The sequence below is a fragment of the Pipistrellus kuhlii genome, unplaced genomic scaffold (assembly GCF_014108245.1).
Source record: "Pipistrellus kuhlii isolate mPipKuh1 unplaced genomic scaffold, mPipKuh1.p scaffold_m20_p_9, whole genome shotgun sequence".
NCBI lineage: Eukaryota > Metazoa > Chordata > Mammalia > Chiroptera > Vespertilionidae > Pipistrellus > Pipistrellus kuhlii.
In genome coordinates this window covers 53,960,965-53,984,238 of record NW_023425595.1, presented here as the reverse complement: position 1 = coordinate 53,984,238, position 23,274 = coordinate 53,960,965, and the positions used below count along the sequence as shown (strand labels likewise).

Sequence of the window (23,274 nt, the reverse complement as noted above, 5' to 3'; positions counted from 1 at the left end):
TAATTTTTCATAATTAAATAATGTGCTGCAAATCTTTGAGCATGTGCTTGAGAAGTTTTCAAGGTCGTGTATCTAAAAAGGGAATTTCTGGTCTATTAAGATATTATGTATTTTCAACCTCACTAAATGTTTCCCAACCAACAAGTCACTCTCCAAAGTGTGTGTTTCCTCCACTGTATGGATTTTTTGTTACCATGCATCCTCACCTGTGCTTGGTATTTTCACACTTTTAACTCTTTCTAATTTAACGGTCATAAATTTGGTATCTAATTATAGTTTAATTTGTATGTCCTTGATGAGTGAGTGGTGAGGGCAAACATTGCTTCATTTATTTATTGGCCATTTATATTTCTTCTTCTATTAATTATTTGTTTGTTTGTTTATTTATTTATTTATTCATTAGCTATTTTCAACTGGATTGTCCTTTTTCTTGTGATTCATACAACTTACTATATACTCCATACTGATTCTTTGTCAGTTACAGATAGTCTCTGTCTTCACTTTTTACCTTGCTTATGATGTCTTTTTCTAATTTTCATATAATCACACATGTCAATAGTATCCCTTTATATCCTTTTCTACCCTGATGTCATACAGATAATCTATAAAAAATCATCTAAAGGCTTAAATTTTTCACATCAATGTCCTTAACCTGTCTACAAGTGTTGTTGTTTTTGAGGCAGGAATATAACTTTATTTTATTTTACATATGAATAACTAGTTGCCACAATACATTTATTGACACAATGGTCTTAAAATCTTTATAGTGCACTCCTATGTAAGTAAAATGTTCAGTCTCTGTCTCCAACATAATTCTGTTTACAAGTAAATGAGGCATAGTCACTACTATCAAATTATATTACATGTTGTGATGCTTAATTTCTTTTAACTTTTTTTACTAAAAGTATAAATAGTCACTATAATATTTCTCTAACATTATATTAATTACAAATTACACTGGAATTTGTAGTGCCACCTCTGCTATATGTCAAATTTCCATATTGTTTGCTTCCCTTCATAGTTTCTCTATTTTCTGTAACATTTTGGAGAACAGAGTATGGGTTGTGTAATGAGGTTGTGGTTTTCTTCTCCTCCGTTGTATACCCCTACAACACTACCACACTATCTGAAATAACATAAATTTATACATCTTGAAAGCTGGTTCAATAATGCTCCCTAAGTTATATTTCTTTAAAATTCTCTCTCTGAATTATTCTTTTAAAGTAATGCTTAAATCCAGAGACAGAGAAACATCAATCAGATAGTCAAACCTCAGAGAAAAGGTAGGGGAGGGGAGGGATAAGGGGGAGAGATCAACCAAAGGACTTGTATACATGCAAAGGATTTGTATACTACATATTAGCCTAACCAATGGGCATAGCCACCAGGGGGGTGAGGGCATGATTAAGGGAGTGTGGGGGAGAGGGGGGGATAATGAGGGGATAAGGACACATATGTAATACCTTAATCAATAAAGAAAAAAAAATAAAGTAATGCTTAAAAGGATTATTCACAATAGCATCTAACACATAAAAACACAAGTTCTTACCTAGGATTGGATGTATAACAAATTTCTTTGCCTCTTTTTCCCCCCACATCAGACAATCTGTACAAACTTGACAAACTACCACTGATTGAACTTATTTCAGGTTAACTTGTCTTCTCCAAACAACACATTGTCATTGAAAATAATTTAGGGCATTCAAAATATAGATAGCTCATAAGGACTAGTATATAATGTAATATCTTTTGAGGGATAGTTCTGGGATAAAAAAATAATAATAAAAGCCCTTACTCTATTTCAGGCTTATATAAAAAAGAAATGGATTCAATTCTAGTGTCATCTTGTGGTCAGCATCATACACTGAGAAATATAAATATGGTGCATTTATTTCATAAGTAGATGTTCACAGAGGTTTATTACAAAGAAGCTGATCAAAACACTCTGCTATGCCATGGTCCTGCTATTGTTCTGCCTGGGAGAGTCAGTGGCAAAAGACTGGTCTGGGGGACCCCGTTCTTGTAAACCAGGAAGAAGGTAGTCCGTTCATAGGATTAGATTCTGGTTGCTTGTCCTGTACTAAATTTTTGGAGTGGGGTGTGTGGGGGTATATTTGTGGTCTACTGAGAATGAAAGCCTTTCTGGAAATGATCATCAGGGTTTCTCATGGTTGGGCTCTCCCATAATTAGAAGAGTTTCTCTGAAATAATAATTGCTTACTACTGAAAATGGAGCCCACATCCTATTCCCTCCCCCCATCCCTCCCTTCTCCTCCCTTCCTGTTTATCACTCCTTTTTGAGATTTCTCATTTCAGATATAGAAATCATTTGAATAGCAAAAGATGAAAGAAGGGAAAACACTAAAAATCATTTTAAAGATTTAATAATAAAAAAACTATGGTAGAATATCAGAGGTCAAAATATCATTGTTTTTTTTTGTTTTTGTTTTGTCATAAAGTAGATTTTGCAGTTTGCTCTTCATGGACTTTAACAGCTAAGTTCTTATTATAAGAATTATGTTTGAGTTGTTTGGTCTCTTAGTTGCATATGATTCTTGTTTTTAATGAATCACTTCCCTTACCTTCACCAGGTCACAGTGAACTTTTGCATTTTCTTTATGGCTGTATAATACTTGAGCAGGAAAGACAGTTACACCCTGAAAGATGACAATATATCTTCTAGTTTAGATACCTCGCTTCTAACTTCTTTCCTTTAAAAACATTTTTTTGTGTAATGACTCACATTTTGTTTAATGAATGCAGCTCTATGTTTTGCATTTGTAGTAGAAATGCCTAACTATTATAAAGGTAGCTAGCTCTTTCAAAATTAAGTAGCTTTCTATATAAAGGAATGATTAAGTGCATAGTTATGTTTGCTGACATTTTTTTTTAAAGCCAGAGACTATTTTTATAGGGTTGTTTATTTTATTTTGATAGAGAGCGTTATCCTCCAATTGTAAAAGGTTATGTTAGAAATCCAGTTTCCCTCCTTCCTCCTCCTACATCTAGATTCAGCCCCAATGCTCTTAGCAAAGAGAATAACTTTTTGGACTGCAGAGTATGGTTATATAGTAAAGTTTTATGTATTTCTTTCTCTTTTATTTGAAGCGAATAAAGCTTCAATTTCTTTTCTGAAGGATTCAAAAACTTGAATTTGGGACACTCAACAGTACTTTTTGGGGGAGTACAAGCTTAGCCTCTGCCTTTAATTATTATAAAAACAGAAACTATCTGCTCTCTCTTTAATGTGGGAATTGCTGTGAGTGTTGCCTGCCACCTACCTCTTTACACTTCTCACAGTCCTCCTCTCATGAGCATCTCCTTTTCTACCCAATCCCTCCTTTGAATCAGCACCCCCACCCTCAGAGACAGTACTCCTCACACTCTCCACCCCCTCCCCCCACCTCAGTTCACTGCATTGAAGCCTCCAGCCAGACAAATATTGTCTTCTGGTCACTGTCTGATTGTCCACCCTAACTGCCATCCCACACAACTGGAATAGGGATAATCTTTAGAATAGTCATTCGTTGTTGCTTAAAGCTACTGCTCTGGGTCTGTCAGAGCAAGGTTCCAAATGGACTGACCCCAGCAACATCTTCCTTTTGCTAAATCAAAGTAAAACAGTAACTGGACACAGTTTCTGACAGCTAATGTTGGGATAATTGCCTGTAATTATCTTCCCGAACTGCAGTGATTCTTATTATGACCCTCATGTCAAAAGATTTGCCCCATTCCTTAATTACCTGCTGATCTCTGCCCGCTGTTTCCTCATCTGATTCCCAGAAAGCCTTCTGGCTGCCATAAAACTTACATTTTAATATCTAACATAATATTGTCTCTTTGCTTCTGCACAACAGGTCACATGAACACCTTATGTCATCCAACATAAACACATTTTTCCAGAAGTAAAAATAAACAGCAGAAAGACCATGGCAAACATTTCAGAACACGATCCAGAATTAGTAATCATTATTCTTTTATTCTGTCTAATAGCTTCATCTACATGTTTACCTATTTGTTTGCTCAATTTTTTTCATCTCAACCCTTTATTTCATTTCCTTTTTTAAAAAATAAATTGTTTTATAAGTTCCCTTATGGATATTTTTTTAATGATAAACTCACTTTTTTCCCACTGAAAATACCTTTATTTCAACCTAATTTTTCAATCATGATTTTGTTGAGCATAAATTTTCAGATAGACTTTTTTTTCTCCATATCTATCTTCTGGCCTATATTCTTTTTCTTTTTTTGGTTTTTTTTTGTTTTGTTTTGTTTTGTTTTATTTTGTTTTGTTTTGTTTTAGAATAGAACTCTCCTGTAGTTCTAACAGCTGGTTTGGTTTTTTTAATTTAATTTATATTTTATACAAATTTTTAATTTATATTTTATACAAATATAAAACATTTTATATTTGTATAAAATGTTTTTAGACTTAGTTCTCCAATTTTACTAAATGTAACTGATTATACATTTAGTTTTATTTCTACTTGGAAATCATGATTCCTGAATCTGAGATTATATTTTTCATAGATACCAGGAGGATTAAAACCATCCTGGTAGTCTTCAAATATTGTTTCCCTCTCATTGCCTCTTTCTACCTCCAGAAGACTAATGAGAGTATTAGGTTAGCCCATTTATCTTCCATAACTCTTTGTCCTATTTAATATTACTCATATTATCTGTCTGTGCTGTATCCAGTATAATTTTGTCAGTTCTTTCTTCCAGTTTACCCTAGTGATGCTATTTTTTTTAAAATAAATATTTTATTGATTATTTTACATAGAGGAAGGGAGAAGGATAGAGAGCCAGAAACATCGATGATGATAGAAACATCGACCAGCTGCCTCCTGCACAGCCCCCACCAGGGATGTGCCAATGTACATGCCCTTGACCGGAATCAAACCTGGGACCATTCAGTCCTCAGGCCGATGATCTATCCACTGAGCCAAACCGGTTTTGGCTAGTGATGGTATTTTTAAAAGACATCCTACTTGGTTCTTTTATAAATTTGTTTATTTCTTTTTACTAGCCATTCCCTTTCTTGTTTTTAATTCTTTATCATACATCATTAATGATTATAAACATACTTATTATAAATATTTGTATTCAGTAATTCCAAAGTCCCATAATTGAGGATCTAGGTGTACCATTGTGGTGTTGTGGTAGGTATAGAATAAAATTTTTAAAAAGGGCATTGTTTATAGGGTTTCCCAATGATTGTGGTATAAATATTCCCTTATATAAATTTCAGGCTACCAATAGATTGTAACAACTGGTTTTAAAATTTTCTTAATAAGTCTGTGGACTGAAAGGTCCCAGGTTCGATTCCGGTCAAGGGCATATACGTTGGTTGCGGGCACATCCCCGATAGGGGGTGTGCAAGAGGCAGCTGGTCGATGTTTCTCTCTCATCGACATTTCTAGCTCTCTATCTCTCTCCCTTCCTCTCAAAAAAAAAAAAAAAAAAAAAATTCAATAAAATTTTCTTAATAAAAAAAGTGTATATATATAATTCTGAATACTTAATAACTTTTTACAAGTCAATATGAATCAAATCCAGCACACAGTTTATTGTTTCTGCTACTTCTCACTCATTGCGTCCTTTATAATATTGGATTATAAACTCATGTTTGGCAAAGTTTAATTTTTTGAAACCTGACTAATTGAGGGAGTTTCTCCAAAGATAATTTTTATTTTATTTTTCCAGACACCTTAGGGATTTCATCAGTGAAGGACCATTTCTCATATTTACTTTAAGTCTAGGTTTCCCATACCTTGCTGGTAGAATAATTTCAAACTATACCAATATGGGTGATGGAGGCCTATAATTAAAAATAATCAGAGAAGACTTTTTTCCATATTGATCCAAGGATAAAACAGACTTGATACCTACTCATGTCCCTTTGTCAGGGGTTAGAATTGTTCTTCATTTTGGATTCCTGCATATTTTGATGACCTTTTGAGGAGCTTAGATATGTATTTAAAAGGATGCTGCTTATGCTTTACCCATAATTTTTAGGGGTTCTGGAGGAGGAAATTTATAAATTACCTAATCTTGTACATTGCCAATAGAAGTTTATAAAAAAAATTGTCAATTTTAATCAAATACATTAACTCCACCTTAAAAATTTAAATGTTGCCCTGGCCAGTGCAGTTCAGTTGGTTGTTGTCCAGGGAACTGAAGGGTCCTTGGTTTAATTCCCAAAGCACAAGTCCAGGTTGCAGGTTCAATCTCTGTTTGGGGTACATATGGGAAGCAATGGATCAATGGTTCTTTCTCACAATTATGTTTCTCTCCCTCTCCCTCCCTCTCTGTTTAAAATCAATAAAAACATGTGTTTTTGTTTTTGTTTTTAAATTGAATCTTATAAATACATTAGAAAAAGATTAAAACACCTCTGTAGGAGATGGTATAGCATTGTAAAACAAGTAATAAGGGTACAAAGTCAGAACAAAGGGGATTTGATTTCAATTTTCCCACTAATAGCCATAGGACTTCACACACACATCTTAACCTTTATACATCTCTACTTTATTTTCTATTAAGACAATATAATGAAAGCTATTACTAGTATAAGGATAAAAGGAATAATACATCTAAAGTATATAGCACAGTGCGGTCCTATAGTTTAGTAAGTGGTGACTTAAAATATTTTTTATGTCTTGCTATCATTTATGCAAACAGTATCATTGGAAAAATAAAGGTTTAACTTTAATGCACAACATATTCTTGTATCTTCTAAATTTTTTTCATTATTTGTAGGAACCAATGCAAAGTAAATGCATATATTTTAGAATTGCAATTAATTTAAATAACCATTTTATATGTTAAATTAAATCAACTAACTGAATATTGTTGAACATTGTTATTGTATATATTTAGTTGTTGAATATTGTTATTGTATATATTTATATTTTCAAACAATGTTTCGCATGGGAACATAATATGAAAGAAAATGTGTGTATTTTCACATAGTAGAAAATTTTCCAAATAATTGAAACTATGACTCAATTGATGTTTTGTTTCTCTTAGAGGGAAATGTCTTACTTGTTTTTATTTCTAGAAGTGCTTTGGTAAACTGTTTGGGATAGAAGCTATGACCCCAAGAACATGCTGAAGTTGTTAATTTGATCTACCAAAGGCAAAAAGGAGAATATGTGTTGCTTAGGATGGGAGGTAGGAAAAGTGAGGAGGAGGAAAAGGTGAAGAGAGTAAGATTTTTACTGTGTATACTGTCTCTTGGTCTCCCAAATATTCATTAGAACTCTGTTAAAATGTGGAAAATGTGTGGCATGAGCCCCTGTCCCACAAATCCATATGCAGCAGCATTGTCTTTAGGCATATAACCTAACTGGAGAGAAACTGAGATTTTGTTTTTTTCTTTGTTTATGACATGCTTTTTCTGCCTCAATATGTGTTTCTTAATCCTCAAAATTAAGTAACTTCCTCAAGATTTAGCTGTATATTAATCTACTAACTTTTCTTGAACCAGAGTAATCCTTAATATTACCATCAAAGATTTTTTTATTTCATGTTTTCTTCCCATTTTCACCCCCAGTAATAACCTCTCTGTCTTCCATACCTGCCTTCTTTTCTCTACTCATTTTCATTTTAATTCTTTTATACTCCCTTGGGTGGTTTTTTGTTTTTTGTTGTCAATATGAACTTCACATAACTGGTTCATTTTTTTTACACTTGTAGTTATCTTTTTTTCCTCTTCAAATAAGGTTTTTTAACCTATAATGGCTCTATTTATTTTTTTCTCTACCATTTCTCATTTTTTCTTACATTTTAAAATTTATTTCAACTTTCATTTGACTTTGTGTTTCTCTTTGCTTTCTCGAAACTTAGATGCCACTTTATCTTTGAAACACAGTGAAAAGGATTGCTTAAGTCCATTTCCTATAAGCATTCTTCCTCCAACTTGTATTCATCTGATTTTTGCTTTTATCTTTCTAAAAATATATTTGGCAGGCAGGCGAGCAGTTGGAGGCCAGCAGTCCTGGATTGTGACAGGGATGATTGACTGCCCGTTTAGGCTCGATCCCACCGGATCAGGCCTAAACGGGCAGTCGGACATGACTTGAGGATCCCAGATTGGAGAGGGTGCAGGCTGGGCTGAGGGACACCACACCACACACACACACATACTCACACACACCCCTGTATATGAAACTTATGCACTGGGCCTCTAGTTGTAAATAATGCTGCATTGAACATATGGACACATGCATCTTTGCAAATTAGTGTATTGGATTTTCCCCAATAAATATATCCAGAAGTGGAACTGCAGGGAACATGGCAGTTTCATTTTTAATTTTGCTAATACCTGTTTTTTGATTTATTGCCGAGGTGTTGGCAAAGGAAGTGAGAAAGCCCTCAAGGACTGTTGGTGGATTATTCCATTTTATTTTGTTAGAGTGGTGCTAAAACCTATAATGTTACGATTCTAAGACTTAAGAAAAATAATACTCTGCTGGAAGATACAATTGACATGTTATTTACATTAACTTTTTTTTCCCTCCTCTGTAGGTCGAAAGTTTAAAAAGTTCAATAAAGTCAGAGTGATGAGGGCACTAGATGCGGTCGCGCTCCCACAGACAGTGGCCATTCCAAATGAAAGCCAAACCCTAAGCCAGAGGATCAGTTTTTCGCCAAGTCAAGACTTACAGTTGGTCCCCTCGCTGATCAACGTGCTACTGAACATTGAACCAGACATGGTCTATGCAGGACATGACAGCTCCAAACCTGATACCTCCAGTGCTTTGCTGACGAGTCTTAACCAACTAGGCGAGAGACAGCTTCTTTCAGTGGTCAAGTGGTCTAAAGCACTGCCAGGTAAAAATCATTTGCAAATAGTAGAAAGTAACACAAATGTTGCTATGTGTGTTATACTAGTCAATTGTTAAATAAAAGTCTGTGCAGTAAATTACCTAGAATGTAAAAAGCAACTTATAGTATGTGTTTCAGCAGCTCCAAGTATTGTAGTTAGGATCCTAGATTATAGGACCTTACTGTGTGCCATTGGAGAAACAAGATATGTAGCTTACACTCTGATTCTTATTTATAAGTCAAGAATTACATATATCAAGCAGTTAAAAAGCAGCATACATTTATGTTCAACATAGACATGATAGTAGTTCAAAGAAAGACACATTGACCATCTTCTTTTATTACTATGTCTAGTTCATTCTCAACCCTGTTTTGATCAAGCTCAGTTGGTTGAAAATAGAACTAGAAGAGTCTATTATATAACACATCAAAAATAGTATTCAGAGTACAGCAGGGTATCTATAGGCAACTGAGAAACAAAACTTCTAAACATACAATAAATAAATAATTTTCACAGAGACATGAATCTCCAGTCACTATTTTTTCTGATTTATACCAAACCAAGGAGGTGACGATCTGAATTTAAATCATGTCATCACGAAAGGATTTCAGTTATGTAAGCTATTTTTGCTCCCATAGCACCACTTTACAGGAGCTGAGAGGTTGAAAGAATTACAAGGACACAGTGCTCCCTTGGCTAAATCTTAGACTGCAGAGCCAAGAGAATATGTGGGTAGCAATTGCTTTGTGGAGGTGTTAATACTGTACTTAGAAATAAAACTCTTTTTCAATTACATTCCCTTTACACCAATAATATCCTTCTACTCCTTTAGACTAATTTATTTTTCTAATACCTGATTAAGAATTAAACATATTATGTTATTTTAGTCTCCAACTAAATTCAATAACCTTTTAAAAATATATTTTCTCCCCAATCTGCCTTAATATATTCTCTGTCATTGGTCTACCTGAAAAGGTTGAAATGCAATAGATGAATTGTTATTGAAAATTCAAGGTTTCATGAAACATAGAGAAAAACAGATTTCTGGTTGTTGAATATATATGTTGAGAAAACTTAATAAAATCCACTTCTAATCGAGATAAAGTAATTTTTACAGAAAAATCAAAATGCCTGGGTTTTTATTAGCTTCAATATTGCTGAAAGGCCTTGGACATGCAATTTTTTTTTATTAGAAATGTTCTAAATGTTTAAAACTGACAGTAAAATAGTTACCAAATTTGATAGACCTTTAGTAAATAAAAATATTATAATAGCATTAACTTTTTCTGTTTAAAAATGAGTGTTTAAATGCAAGTTTAACTTTTACCAGTTTTTTTGTTATTTAGAAAATGCGATTTTATTTTTGTTAATATAGCTCATATTTTTTTGTTTGTATTTTGTAAGTTCTTTATTGTTTAAAAAGATTCTGCTATCTGCAAGGTAAGAAAGTAACCAGCTATAATTTAAAAGATAATTTTATTCACCTTGGATATAAGCTGAATTTTTAAAGTTGAAACCCTATTATCTGCCCAAGATTGTTAATCTCTGCACACCCTCAATAAGAGTGAGGGAAATTTTTACATTGAATTTGGTGGCAATATTTTTAATGCTGCAAAATATGAAAGTAGGTAGGAAGGATGGCATCACCCACTATTACATGTACTGTTTTTCATTAACTGCACAATAAGGAAAGCATTAAGATTATCAAAGTACTAGAAGCCTGGTGCATGAAATTCATGCATTGTGTGTGTGTGTGTGTGTGTGTGTGTGTGTGTGTGTGTGTGTGTGGAGGGGGGAGGGGTCCCTCAGCCAGGCCTGCACCCTCTTGCAATCTAGGACAGCTGGCTTCTAATTGTTCACCTGCCTGCTTGCCTGATTGATCACTCCTAACTACTTGTCTGCCTTCCTGATTGCCCCTAACTGCTTGCCTCCCTGCCTGATCACCCCTAACTGCTCCCTTGCCTGCCTTCCTGATTGCCCCTAACTGCTTCTACCTGCCAGCCTGATCACACCCTAACCACTCCCCTACTAGCCTGATTTATGCCTAACTGCTCACCTGCCAGCCTGATTGCCCCTAACTACCCTTCCCTGCCAGCCTTGTTGCCCACAACTGCCTTCCCCTGTTGGCCCAGTCACCCCCAGCTGCCCTCCCCTGCAGGCCTGGGTCTCCTCCAACTGTCCTCCCCTGCAGGCCTGGTTCCCCCAATTGTTTTTTCTTGCAGGCCTGTCCCTCCCCCCATCTGTCCTCCTGTGGCATCCATCCTGTGTCCAAATGGGGGTGGCCATCTTTGACATGGGGCAACCATCTTCTGTGTTGGAGTGATGGTTAATTTGCATATAAATGAAGTGTTAGAGAACTCTACTATTGTATTAATGTTGATCTCTTTCTTTATGTCTGTTAATATTTACTTTATGTATTTAGGTGGTCCTATGTTGAGTACATAGATGTTTACAAGAATTATATTATTTGTTGGGTTGATCTTTTTATCATTTTGTAATGCCCCCTTTTTTTTGTCTCTTATTACGGACTTTGTTTTAAAATCTATTTTGTCTAAGTATTGCTAACCCAGGTTTTGTTTAGTTTTTACTTACATGAGAATTTTTTTATCTGAAGTGAGTCTCTTATAGGCAGCATATGAGGTGCTGTTTTTTCATATAATAAGCCACCCTATGTCATTTAATCTATTTAGATTTAAAATAATTATCTATTGATATAATAATAAAAACATAATATGCTAATTAGACCAGACATCCTTCTGGATGAAGCTGAGGCTGTGAGGGCCAAGTCCCTTGCGCAAATTTTAATTGGGCCTCTAGTTAGTTAATAATAAGACAGGTATGTAGTTATTGCCATTTTATTAATAGTGTTCTGGTTGGTTTTTTTTTTAATTTTTTTATTGTGGTTCTTCTTGGTTCTATTCTTATGCTCTCTTGTATTTTGATGATAAGTTTCTGTAGTTCATGCTTGTATTTCTTTCTCTTTATTTTTTGTACATCCATTATAATGTTTTTTGAGTGTTTTTTTTTGGTTTATGGTTGATATATGTGGTTATCAGATGGTTATGTTTATAGCAGTATATTTTAAGTTCATGACTGCTTAGGTTCTAATGCATTCTAAACTCCCTACATATTTTACTCACTCCCACAAGTATGTATTTGTCATCATTTTTTTTTACCTCTTATATGTGTGTATCCCTTCATTTATTATTGTATTCATACATGATTTTATTTTTTTTATCTTTTAAGCTTCACATTACCTTTATAATTGGTTGATCCGCTACTATCACTGTTTGCATTTTTCAGTGAGATTTTTGTTTTCCTGTTTTTTGTTTTTTATTTTTAATTTTTAGTTTTGACCTTTTATTTTATATTTGAAGTCCCTTTAACATTTCTTGTAATGCTGATTTCCTTGTGATGTACTCCTTTATCTTTTTGCGTGTCTGGGAAACTACCTCTCCTTAAAGTCTAAATGATAACATTGATGCATAGAGTATTTTTGGTAATAGCTTTTTCTCACTCATGAATTTGGACATATTATGACAATCTCCTCTGGACTTCAAAGTTTCTGTTGAAAATCAGCTGCCAATAGTCTTATGGGAGCTCTCATGTATGTAACTAGCTGCTTTTCTCTTGTTACTTTTACAGTTCTTTCTTTGTTTTTAACACCTCATTTTAGTTATAATATGTATTGGTATGGGCCTCTTTGGTTCATATTGTTTGAGACTCTGAACTTCCTGGATTTGTATGTCTATTTCCTTCACCAGGTTGGGGAATACTTTCTGTTGCTTCAAATAAGTTCAATACCTTTCTTCTCTTCTCCTTCTGGGACCTCTATGGTGTGAGTGTTGGTAACTTTATATCCTTTAATATCCTTAGAGGTTCCTTTAATATTCTTCTTCTTCTTCTTCTTCTTCTTCTTCTTCTTAGAGGTTCCTTTAATATTCTTCTTCTTCTTCTTCTTCTTCTTCTCCTTCTTCTTCTTCTTCTTCTTCTTCTTCTTCTTTTTTTTTTTTTTTTTTTTTTTTTTTTACTATTTTTAGTTGGGTGGGTACCCTACCTTTTCTTCTAGATTGCTGATTTGATCTTCCACTTCATCTAATATGCTTTTGATCCCCTCTACTGTATCTTTAAATTTAGTTTGTGTGTGTGTGTGTGTGTGTGTGTGTGTGTTTTCATTTCCGATTAGTTATTTTTTCTATTATTTGTCTCTTTGTTGAGTTCATCTCTTTTCTTGAATACTTTGAACATCTTTATTACCAATCTTTTGAATTCTTTACCTATTATATTGCTCATCTCCATTTTTTTTTTTTTTTTTTTGGAGTTTTGACCTATTCTTTCATTTAGGACATGTTTGTCTCCTCGTTTTGGCTTGTTCCATGTAGTTATTTCTATGTAGTAAGTGCACTACATCTCCCAGGCTTGAAAGAATCGTCTAACATAGAAGGTGTCCTCTCGGTCCCAGTAGTAGTACAATGCCCCTGGTCACCTGAGCCAGATGCCCAAGGTGTGTTTCCTGGGTTGTGTGTGCTCTCCTGTTACAGTTGGGCTCCAATGCTGCTGGCACATCTGTGGATGGAGTTGATTCTCAGGCCAACTGTCTGTGAGGACTAGCAATGACTACATTGGATAAGCTATTGTGTGGAGGCCGACTCCAGGGAGTGGGAGTCACGTTAGCAGGGCTCTAGTGCCATCCATGCTGTTTCAGTTGTGGAGCTGCTTGGGTGGGGCGCTGTTGCAATCTGAAGCCAGTTGCTGATTATGTAGGGCCTGGAGTCTCTTACTGGGCTCTTGTGGGGGCTAAGGTCAGCTGCTGCTTTTCCTGAGTTTGGGGCTGTTTGGTAGGAGCTAGAACATGATCTACAGTTGGTCACTGCTTGTGTTAGGCTTGGAGTGGCTGAAGAGAAACTATGTTGTGAGCTGAGCCTGGCTGCTGCTTGTGCCAGGCTTAGGGATACTTGTTGGTAACTTGAATGCAAGTTGAGGTCAGCCACTGCATCTAGGAGGTTTGTGAGCCTTTGGGAGCATCTGATGTGCTTTCTGAGGCTGGCTGACACTGTGTGGGGTTTGTAGACCTTTGCGAGTGTCTGCAGCAAGAGCCTAGTCTAGGCACCACCCATGTGGAGAGTCTGGAGCCACTAAAAGAGGCTTTGAGTGGGCAAATAGGTGGAGTACGTCAGTGTCTCAGGGAGACACCAGACCTGGGCCAATGGTGTGGGTTGGGCAAGTGGTGTTATGTTAATGGACAGGAACAAATTTGGTGTGGGCCTTCACAGGGCCTGGCAGTGAGAAGAGAGTTCAGTAAGAGAACAATGGTGCCTGCCAGTTCTTCCATCTCCTGAGAGTTCTCCTGATTCTGCCCCTCCAGCCCCTCACCTTAAAGTTAGCCTATTTAATTTTTTCTTGAACTGGTGCCCCTGCCCTAGAACTTGGAGAAAGTAACTAAGTGTGTGAGCCCTTTAATAGCAGCATCTCAATCTACTGCAGCCTTTTGTCTCTCTGGAGTATAATCCCTGATGGCTTTCAAAGCCAGATATTATGGAACTCCTCTTCTTGACATAGAAAAACTCAGAATGGGGCTTGGACTCCTTGCTCCTTAGGTGGACCTACATAGTCAAGATATCCCTCCCATTTATTCATTGTCACACCATGGGTGTGGGATCTGTCTGGACCACGTCTCTGCCCCTTCTGTCCATCTTGATATGGCTCTTCTTCTTTATATCCTTACTTATAGGAATTCTGTTAAGTTAATCTTTGGGAGGTTCTTAGTGATAGTTATTCTATAATTTAGCTGTAGCTTTGATATGATTGGGAGAAGTGGTGAGTTCGGAGTTTAACACATTAAGTGCCCAGCCTGTTCTGTCTTCCGGACAGAAAGTATAGTGTCAGTCACTGATGACTGACTGGGCACTTAACAGTATTAGCTACTCTGCCCTTTTTCTTTTTTCTTCTCTGAATCTCTATTCATTCACATGTTAAATGAAGTTTCCTAGTACACGAGAATGCCAGTTTACTTATTTGAAGTACACACATAAAAAAACACTGCCAGGAAAACACATTGCATATTCAGGTCATTCTTTCACAATAAGAAAATGTATTTGGGAAGTCAGATTAAGATCAGATTTAGAATGATAATCATGACTAAGGTGACAGCATGCCTGAGGGCCTCAAGGCACATATCTGAGGTGCATGGGAGGATTCTTGTCGCCAGGTCAAGACTTACTCATTTGTTTTTTGTGGGTTTTGTTTTTTTGTTTTATTGTCTAGCTCTTCTATTTTCTCGGGCCTGTTAAAATAATTACAGTTTATCTAACATCTCTTTCATACTATTTAAGAGATATATTTTTTCTATTATTAAACAAAAAAACAAAACAAAACAAACAAAAGAACAACAACTGTTCACAGCTGAAAGTATTCCTGAAAAAAGGGGCTTATTTAGCCAGAGTCAGCTGGCCCTTGGGCATGAAGTCTAAACCACAAGTAGTAGGGCTGATGGAGAAGAATTGATGGCTCTTATACATTACGTTTTCAGCAAGAAAGGTGTAAGTTGTTTTTGGAAGAATTTACACTGAAAACAGATAAGGGGGAGGGTGGGAAAACTTGAAGCAGGGGCAGTTCTAGGATAGGTGTCCGTAAAGGAGGGATATTTACTATTGTACTTTTGATTGGCTGTTGCAACAGTCCTGAAAGTTCATTGCATAAGCTGGATGAGGTAATGTCTGGCCACTTCTTTTTAAAAAGCCACCTGGAAGTTGATTCAAAGCACCAACCTATATTCAGGAATATGAGTAGTATGTTAGTTGGCCTACAGCTACTAATTAGTTTATTATTCTTGCTTCTTTCTCTCACTTTCTGGTCCACTGTAATTTACTGTAGCCCATCTCAGAATTCTTTTTTTGTCATTATTTAATGGATGCTTGAAAGATGCTTTCCCCTCATGACAGCACATTTACAAATGACCTGTGAGGATACATTGCATCTACATGTGAATGATTTTATGTAGACTTTTTGCTGTAACTTCAATGAGTGAAGCAACACAATATTTGCAAAATTTAAAAAATGAACAAGACATATTCTTTCTGTTTAGGAACTTTTAATCCAGTGGGATAGATAAGACACCAAAACAACTATAATGAAAGTGACATAGATACAGACATAAAGAAAATGGAACAGAAGAAAATTTTTGGCTTTCAGGGACAAGAGAAGGCTTGAGACATGGTGCCAGTTAATTGCACCTTCAATTAGAACTGAGACTTTGATAACTCATGATAAGAAAACATTCCAGATAAAAAGAATAGTGTGACTGATGATATAACGAGAATAATAAATTAGACCAGCATAAGAATGGTTCCCAATTTTTTTCAAGTATGAGGATTCATTACTAGCATAAAATATATTACAAATTTTTAAAAAATATATTTTATTGATTTTTTACAGAGAGGAAGGGAGAGAGATAGAGAGTTAGAAATATCGATGAGAGAGAGTCATCGATCACCTGCCTCCTGCACACCCCCCTCTGGGGATATGCCTGTAACCAAGGTATATGCCCTTGACCGGAATCGAACCCGGGACCTTTCAGTCCCCAAGCTGACGCTCTATCCGTTGAGCCAAACCTGTTTCGGCAAATATATTATAAATTTTTAATAGCTGCTGATTGAGAAAATATATTTATGCAAATGGCTTGTCAAATACTGCCCCATTAGGTATTGGCCTCTGAGGGGTTTCATCACTCAAGTATTAAAAACACCACTGAAAATAAATTTATATTGGAGAGAGTAGCAAAAAAAAAAAAAATTAAGAGCCATAAGTTATGGGCTGATCAAGTAGAGTCTGACAAGTCAGGGTAGGCTTTGGAAATTTATAATAATAAAAGCATAATATGCTATTAGAACAGACAGCCAAACCAATTTCCAGACATCATTTCGGATGAAGCCACAGCGGTGGGGACCTAGGCAGAGGCAGTTAGGGGTGATCAGGCAGGCAGGCAAAGTGGCTGAGGCAATCAGGCAGGCAGGTGAGCAGTTAGTAGAGGTGTCAAACTCAATCAGAGAAGGGGCCAAAATCTAAAATCCAGCCTAAATCGCGGGCCGAATGGTTTACTGAACAGTCATAAACTGTCATTGTGATGGAAACGCAGTGGAGTGCAGTGATGACAGCGCGGTGCGGGCCACATTGCAAGGCCTGGCGGGACGGATTTGGCCCGCGGGCCTTGTGTTTGACACATGTGAGTTAGTGGCATCAGGCAGACAGGCAGAGGGGTTAGGGGTAAATCAGGCAGGCAGGCAGGCAGGCAATCGGTTAGGAGCCAGAGGTCTTGGATTGGGAAAGGAATGTCCAACTGCCAGTTTAGGCCTCTGAGATTGGGCCTAAACTAGAAGTCGGACATCCCCCGAGAGGTCCCGAATTGAGAGAGGGTGCAGGCCAGGCTGAGAGACACCCCCCCCCCACACACACACACACCCTCGTGCAAGAATTTTGTGCACCGACCCATTAGTTAAATTAATAAGTCCTCATTCCCAAATCAGTTTCACCTTTCAATATTCTTCTCCTGTATATCAAGGGTGAGGAACATTGGCCTAAGGGCCATATAAGGCCCCCCAAATCATTTGGTCTGGCCCTGCCAAGGCATTAGGGGTGAGTTAATTAAAGGTTTGACCAAACATAGCAGGCTAATTTTTAAGTTGATAATTTTATATCGCCCATGAATGATGTTAATGGCCCTTGGCAGAAAAAGTTCCCTACCCTCACTATATCAATCTATTATAGCAAAGGTGATGTGACAGAGAGGTTTTGGGAAAATATTGTCTTGATTCTTCTTTTTATTTGGTGGGGGAAAAAACAACAATCTACTTAGGTCAATTATTTGTCATTTTTAAACATTGCATTTTTAAATAAATACTTCTTGGTCTCAGCCAGACTTCTTGCAGTCATCAGTAGCAGAACTCTGAATCACTTTCTGCCTTTGAAGCATGCCAAAATAGCTTTTGAGTCAGTGACAGCTGCTGCTTATGTAAAAAAAAAAAAAAAGATTTTTTTTCTTTATAAATAAATCAAATTACTTCCCCAAAAAAGTGATGGGAAAGAAATGAGATTAACCTTTTAGGAGTAAAGTTAGGCTTTAATAATACTTTCAAAAATGGTTTTTCTAACATCTTATTCCACTGAAATTATTTACCAAATCAAATAAATACCATCAGTCATTACAATGTTTCACATGCCTCTGGGGCCACTCACAAAACCATTTCTTGCTTAAACTCTTCCCTTCTCACTCACTGCTTCCCTCCCAGGTAGATAAGCTTCTCTCAATGTACGTATTTTCTGTTTCCTTTGTAGATTTGTTCTTCCGCTCATGCCATGCATATGGCATTAGTTTCTCACTCTCTACTGTCTGAATGAACTCATTCATAGCCTGTCCTCAGCAGCCATGATATTCTGATGACTCCTAAATACATAGTATCAACCCAGACCCTCTGCTGAACTTATTGGACCATGCATATCAACTGCTTGTTACACATTCCCACCTGGATGAATTTCCAAGAGAGCATAAACCTATTCCATAAAACCCAAACTATTTTCTATACCTTGGAATAACATCTGGGATGGACTCTTGGGTATAGTCCTCTGCTCACTTTTCTTCATCACCTCCTGTCCAATGAGTTATCAGGTCCTGTTATCTCTACTTATTAAATATATGATTCATTATACAAGCTCCACCGCTACTGCCCTGACTTAGCAGTGGAGGTGCTCATAATTTTTTCCTAGGTTTCTGCTGTATCCTCCCTTCCCCCTACACAGCTTATGATGACAGTTTCACACTGTCTCCAAACAACCCTCTCTTCTGCCTTCAAAATCATCTTTCTAAGACAATTACAATAAGTTATGTTATTCCCTTTCCTTTTCAGAACAAAGTCCAAAATTATTTGCCTTGTCATCCAAGGCCTTCTGTGATCTGGCTTCTGAATTTGCAATGTTATCTCCCACTCTTCCTCTTCTAACTCCTAACATTCAGTTCCCACAATGCTCTTTGCTCAATTTCCTGCTTTCTTTGTCCACATTGTTCTCCCTACCTGGAGGCCCTTCTCTTCTACATCTTCCACTGGCTGGTCCCTCATTTGCCTTCAGGATTCTAGTCACCTGTTGTTTCCCCTAGTATTTCCCTAGGCCTTCCCAGACTCAATCAAAGGCCCCTTGCTCTCCCGCTTCACCCTTGCCTTTGTCATTCACACCACTGTTACTCTGAGTTATAATTATGTCCCTCTTTTCTGTCTGTCTCCCCAGTATTAAAGACAGAGACAGCATCTTTCCGATCTTTATGCCTAGTTTCAAGTATAATGCTTCATCCAAAATAGGTAAATATAGAAATTTAAATGATGGCTTTGTTATGAAAAAAACTATGCTGCCTTAGACCACTAAACATCAAGTCTTTATTCTTATCTTAATAAATCATCAAATATATATTAGTGATTGTACTTATTGTGCTAAAGTTTTGTTGTACTCCTCAAAGTTCATACTTTGTGTCAGAAGCTGCTGAGGTATTTAATGCTCTGCCTTTGTTGTAGATTTAATGTTTCAATGCATGGCAGTTTCATTGAAACATAAATAAAAAACTTATATATTTTATGAGAACTCTCAAAGATAGGAGAACCTAGACAGTCATACAAGCCTTGTCTTCACTGTACTCTTTTTTAATTTTTTAAGCAGTAAGGATTGCACAGTTTGTAACAGGGCTTTTGTCAAAATTATCAGGTCAAGTCACTTAAAAAGAGAGGGTATTTTTCTTAACTTGTTAAACACAATTAGGGGCCATCCATCACTCTCTCTGTGAAGGTTTCCATTTTGACCAGCATCTAAAATGTACTAAGTTCACCTGATCATTATCATCAATGGGAATTTGATCTCGGTGTTCCTTCTTTGTTTCAGTATGAAATAATGAATATTACAGTTAATTGGAGAAAAATTGCACTTCTGAACCAGGCATGTTCAAGTCAATTTAACCTTGTACATTTATCACAGATAAGCTCCCTAAAAGATTGAATAAGTAAAGCTATTTTCCGAGTTGGATTTCATTTTGTTAAATGGAAAGAATATACTTTCTGCTATAAATACTGGTAATTTCGTAAGTTGTTATTTTAGCAAGACTTGTCTTTTATATTATGTGTTTCATAATTTCTAGTCCTTAATAATCCCAGGATGCAAAACAGATTGTAAAAAAAAGGATAAAATAAATACAAATATGGAAGTATAAATCAAATCTGTTTTTTTAAAGAACAAATGAAATAATTTACGTAATTTTATCACATTTTAAAAACTGCTCATAAACTAACATAAGCCCTAGGATAAACAATATAAAGCATAGTGTGTCAAATATTTAATTTTGTATAATAGTTTCTATAAAAAGTTATAATATTGATTAAGAAAGGTACAGGTAGTAAAAATATATTAGGGAAGATAGTGATAAATGCTAATCTTTAGTACATCTGATTAATTGAACCTAATTTACTATGAGTCTGCCATTTTTCGTATATGTGAAATAATAATCTTATATGTCTCTAATAACAAGTGAAATATATTCTGGACACATATACTTGACAAATACATATTAGTTGATATGTAACATATATATGAAATGTATACATTTCTACCATTCACATGAAGATGGGACTATGTGAAATATATGGAGAGACGATAACCTTTTCTGCCACTGACCTTGAGATGATTAACAGAATCAGGAAATGTCTTTGGCCCTTGAAATTTAAGAAATTAAGCTTGTATTGGTTTTTTGTTTTAGTTTGATTTTTTACAGAGAGGAAGGGAGAAGGATAGAGAGTTAGAAACATCGATGAGAGAGAAACATGGATCAGCTGCCTCCTGCACACTCCCTGCTAGGAATGTGCCTGCAACTAAGGTACATGCCCCTGACCAGAATCGAACCTGGGACCCTTGAGTCCACAGGCCAATGCTCTATCCACTGAGCCAAACTGGTTAGGGCTGGTTTTGTTTTTTAAATTGGTCACTTGTGGGTGTACTTAATGGATTCACAGGGGAATATATGATGTTATTAAATAGCTCGGTGGAAAGTGATTGATGTCCTAAGACAGTAATTTTTCTCAGTACTTATAATAAAATATTTCCTCCACTCTCATTGTTTTAGCTGCATTACAATGCATTCTTAAAGTTTAAAAGAATTGCAATTCAAACAACTGCTATACATTAAAACAAAAGGAAGACTCTCCAAATTATTACTAGATTTACAAATAATTACTAAATTTATATTTCTAGCTCAATATTTCTCCATTATTCTAATTTACATGTCCAACTACTATCTGAATGTTCCAGAGTTCCCTCAAATATATCCAAACTTACTATTTATCCTCTAGCCTATTTCTCCTTCTTTATTTTATCATATTAATGTTGTTACCATCATCTATTATTCATGTAAAATAATGGAAAATCTATTTGCAACTTTCTCCTCTTACCTACATATAATCATTTGCAAAATTTCTTTGATTTTACTTTTTAAATATTTCTTTGATGCACTCTGTCCTCTCTACTCCTACCAGTTTATGGTTATGTCTTAACGAATTGAGCTCCTCAACAAACTGATTATATTCTGCCTGGAAATCATCTCTTTTTCTTATAGTGCATTTTTCCTGATCTTCCAGTTGCCTGGTATACTCTCTTAATCTTTTCTATCATTGTACTATGAGCTTGTTTCTCCTGTTGACTTATGAGATTCCTTTAAGGGCAAGGATTTTGTATTACCCACCCATGTAACCTCAGCATTTTAATGACCAATACATAAATAGTTCTCAATAAATGAGTTTTAAATGAGTGAGTGGTGGACAATTGATTCAATTAGCTAATTCCCAGAATTCTAAGTCACAGTGACTATTTTTAATGCTTTCCAAAATTGCTGATTTTTAATGTACAACGTATTAAAATTGAAAATATTTTATTATTCTACTCACATTTATTTTAAAATTTCTATATATTTTAACATTTTTAGCACAAGTGATTTTGTGATCATTTTGTTCTTTAATTTGTTTTGTAGGTTTTAGAAACTTACATATTGATGACCAGATAACTCTCATCCAGTATTCTTGGATGAGCTTAATGGTGTTTGCACTAGGTTGGAGATCCTACAAACATGTCAGTGGAAAGATGTTGTATTTTGCACCTGATCTAATAATAAATGAGTAAGTAGTAACTTTTTTGTAGTTCTTATTAACATAAGTATGTATGTAGGATAATCTTGAAAATTACATTTCAATAGATAATCATACATTTAGTGTGCTAAGAGTTTCTTGAAAGATCTCTCAGAATTACCTCATATTGATTGATATTATTGCATATCAGTTTTAGCTTGAAAATATTAATATAATTATATCATTTTATCAGTTAATTTGATATTTGGAAAGTTTTTCTTTTGTTTCAATGTATAGCAGTTGTTTGAAGTGCAATTTTTGTAAACTTCAAGAATGCATTAAGAAATATACTTAAAGACAAAATTAAATGTTTATCAAATTAAAATTGCTTTGATGCTAATGAAGATAATGAAGTATATTATAAATAATTTGCTTGAAAGTATTGATTTACCTTCAAAAGGTAAAAACATCTCTCATTAGAGGAAAAATAACACTGAAGGTTTTGTTTTAATTGAAAGATAAATATTCTAAATTGCTTGATTATATTTAAATTTCTGTAATTAATATTCTACATATAACCTTTAAATAAGAATCTTTTCATGAAAATAATTTCACTATTTTAATGTTTAATGTTGACTCAGAACTATATAACATTAACTTATATAAATCTTGACAGTTTATAGATAACTTATGTATATTGTAATCCATTTTATATTCTATTATCCTTTGAAATTGATAAGGAATTGATATCCATTATTTTACAGCTCAGAAAACTGAGGCTCAGAAGAATTGCATTAACATACCTAAGGATCTGAGTGTCAGTCTCAATTAATCTTCACTCTTCTGAGTCAAAATCTAGTTCTCACTATCCTTGTTAGCACCATGCAACTAATGTGAATATTACAAAGCAGTACATGGTTGAGAAAATAGTTTTTAAAAATGTCCTCAACCTTCAGAATTTGTATTTGTCTTTGTCAATTATTTAATTCTCCCTAATGTTCTTTTTTCTGTATCATCATACATTTCCCCTAGAATAGCTCACCGTGTAACTAGTGCATACAGAATACTCTGAACTGCACACACTAAACTGTTCTATACTTTCTGTGACATAAATCCTTTCTCCTATTGGATTGCACACAAAAATTCATGTTTGTTTGTGTTTGTTTTGTTTTGTTTTTTCACAGAAAGAATCCATAAGTAAATAAATTATTTCCTAAGCATTCTTTAGTTCCACATTTTCAACTCCTACAACTTCTAGGTTTAGGTTTCTAAACTGTGATGAAGAAATATTAACCTTGT

At 35.3% G+C, this 23,274-nt stretch overlaps 1 protein-coding gene across 2 annotated transcripts in view; it reads left to right on the top strand.

Annotated features, from left to right (window-relative positions):
* PGR (progesterone receptor) overlaps positions 1-23,274 on the top strand; it is a 67,761-nt gene that overhangs the window by 31,073 nt on the left and 13,414 nt on the right. For both annotated transcript variants that reach the window (XM_036427094.2, XM_036427093.1), the window contains exons 4-5: positions 8,533-8,838; positions 21,882-22,026. In XM_036427094.2, the coding sequence (XP_036282987.1) occupies positions 8,533-8,838; positions 21,882-22,026 (451 nt within the window). The remainder of the gene's footprint in view (positions 1-8,532; positions 8,839-21,881; positions 22,027-23,274) is intronic.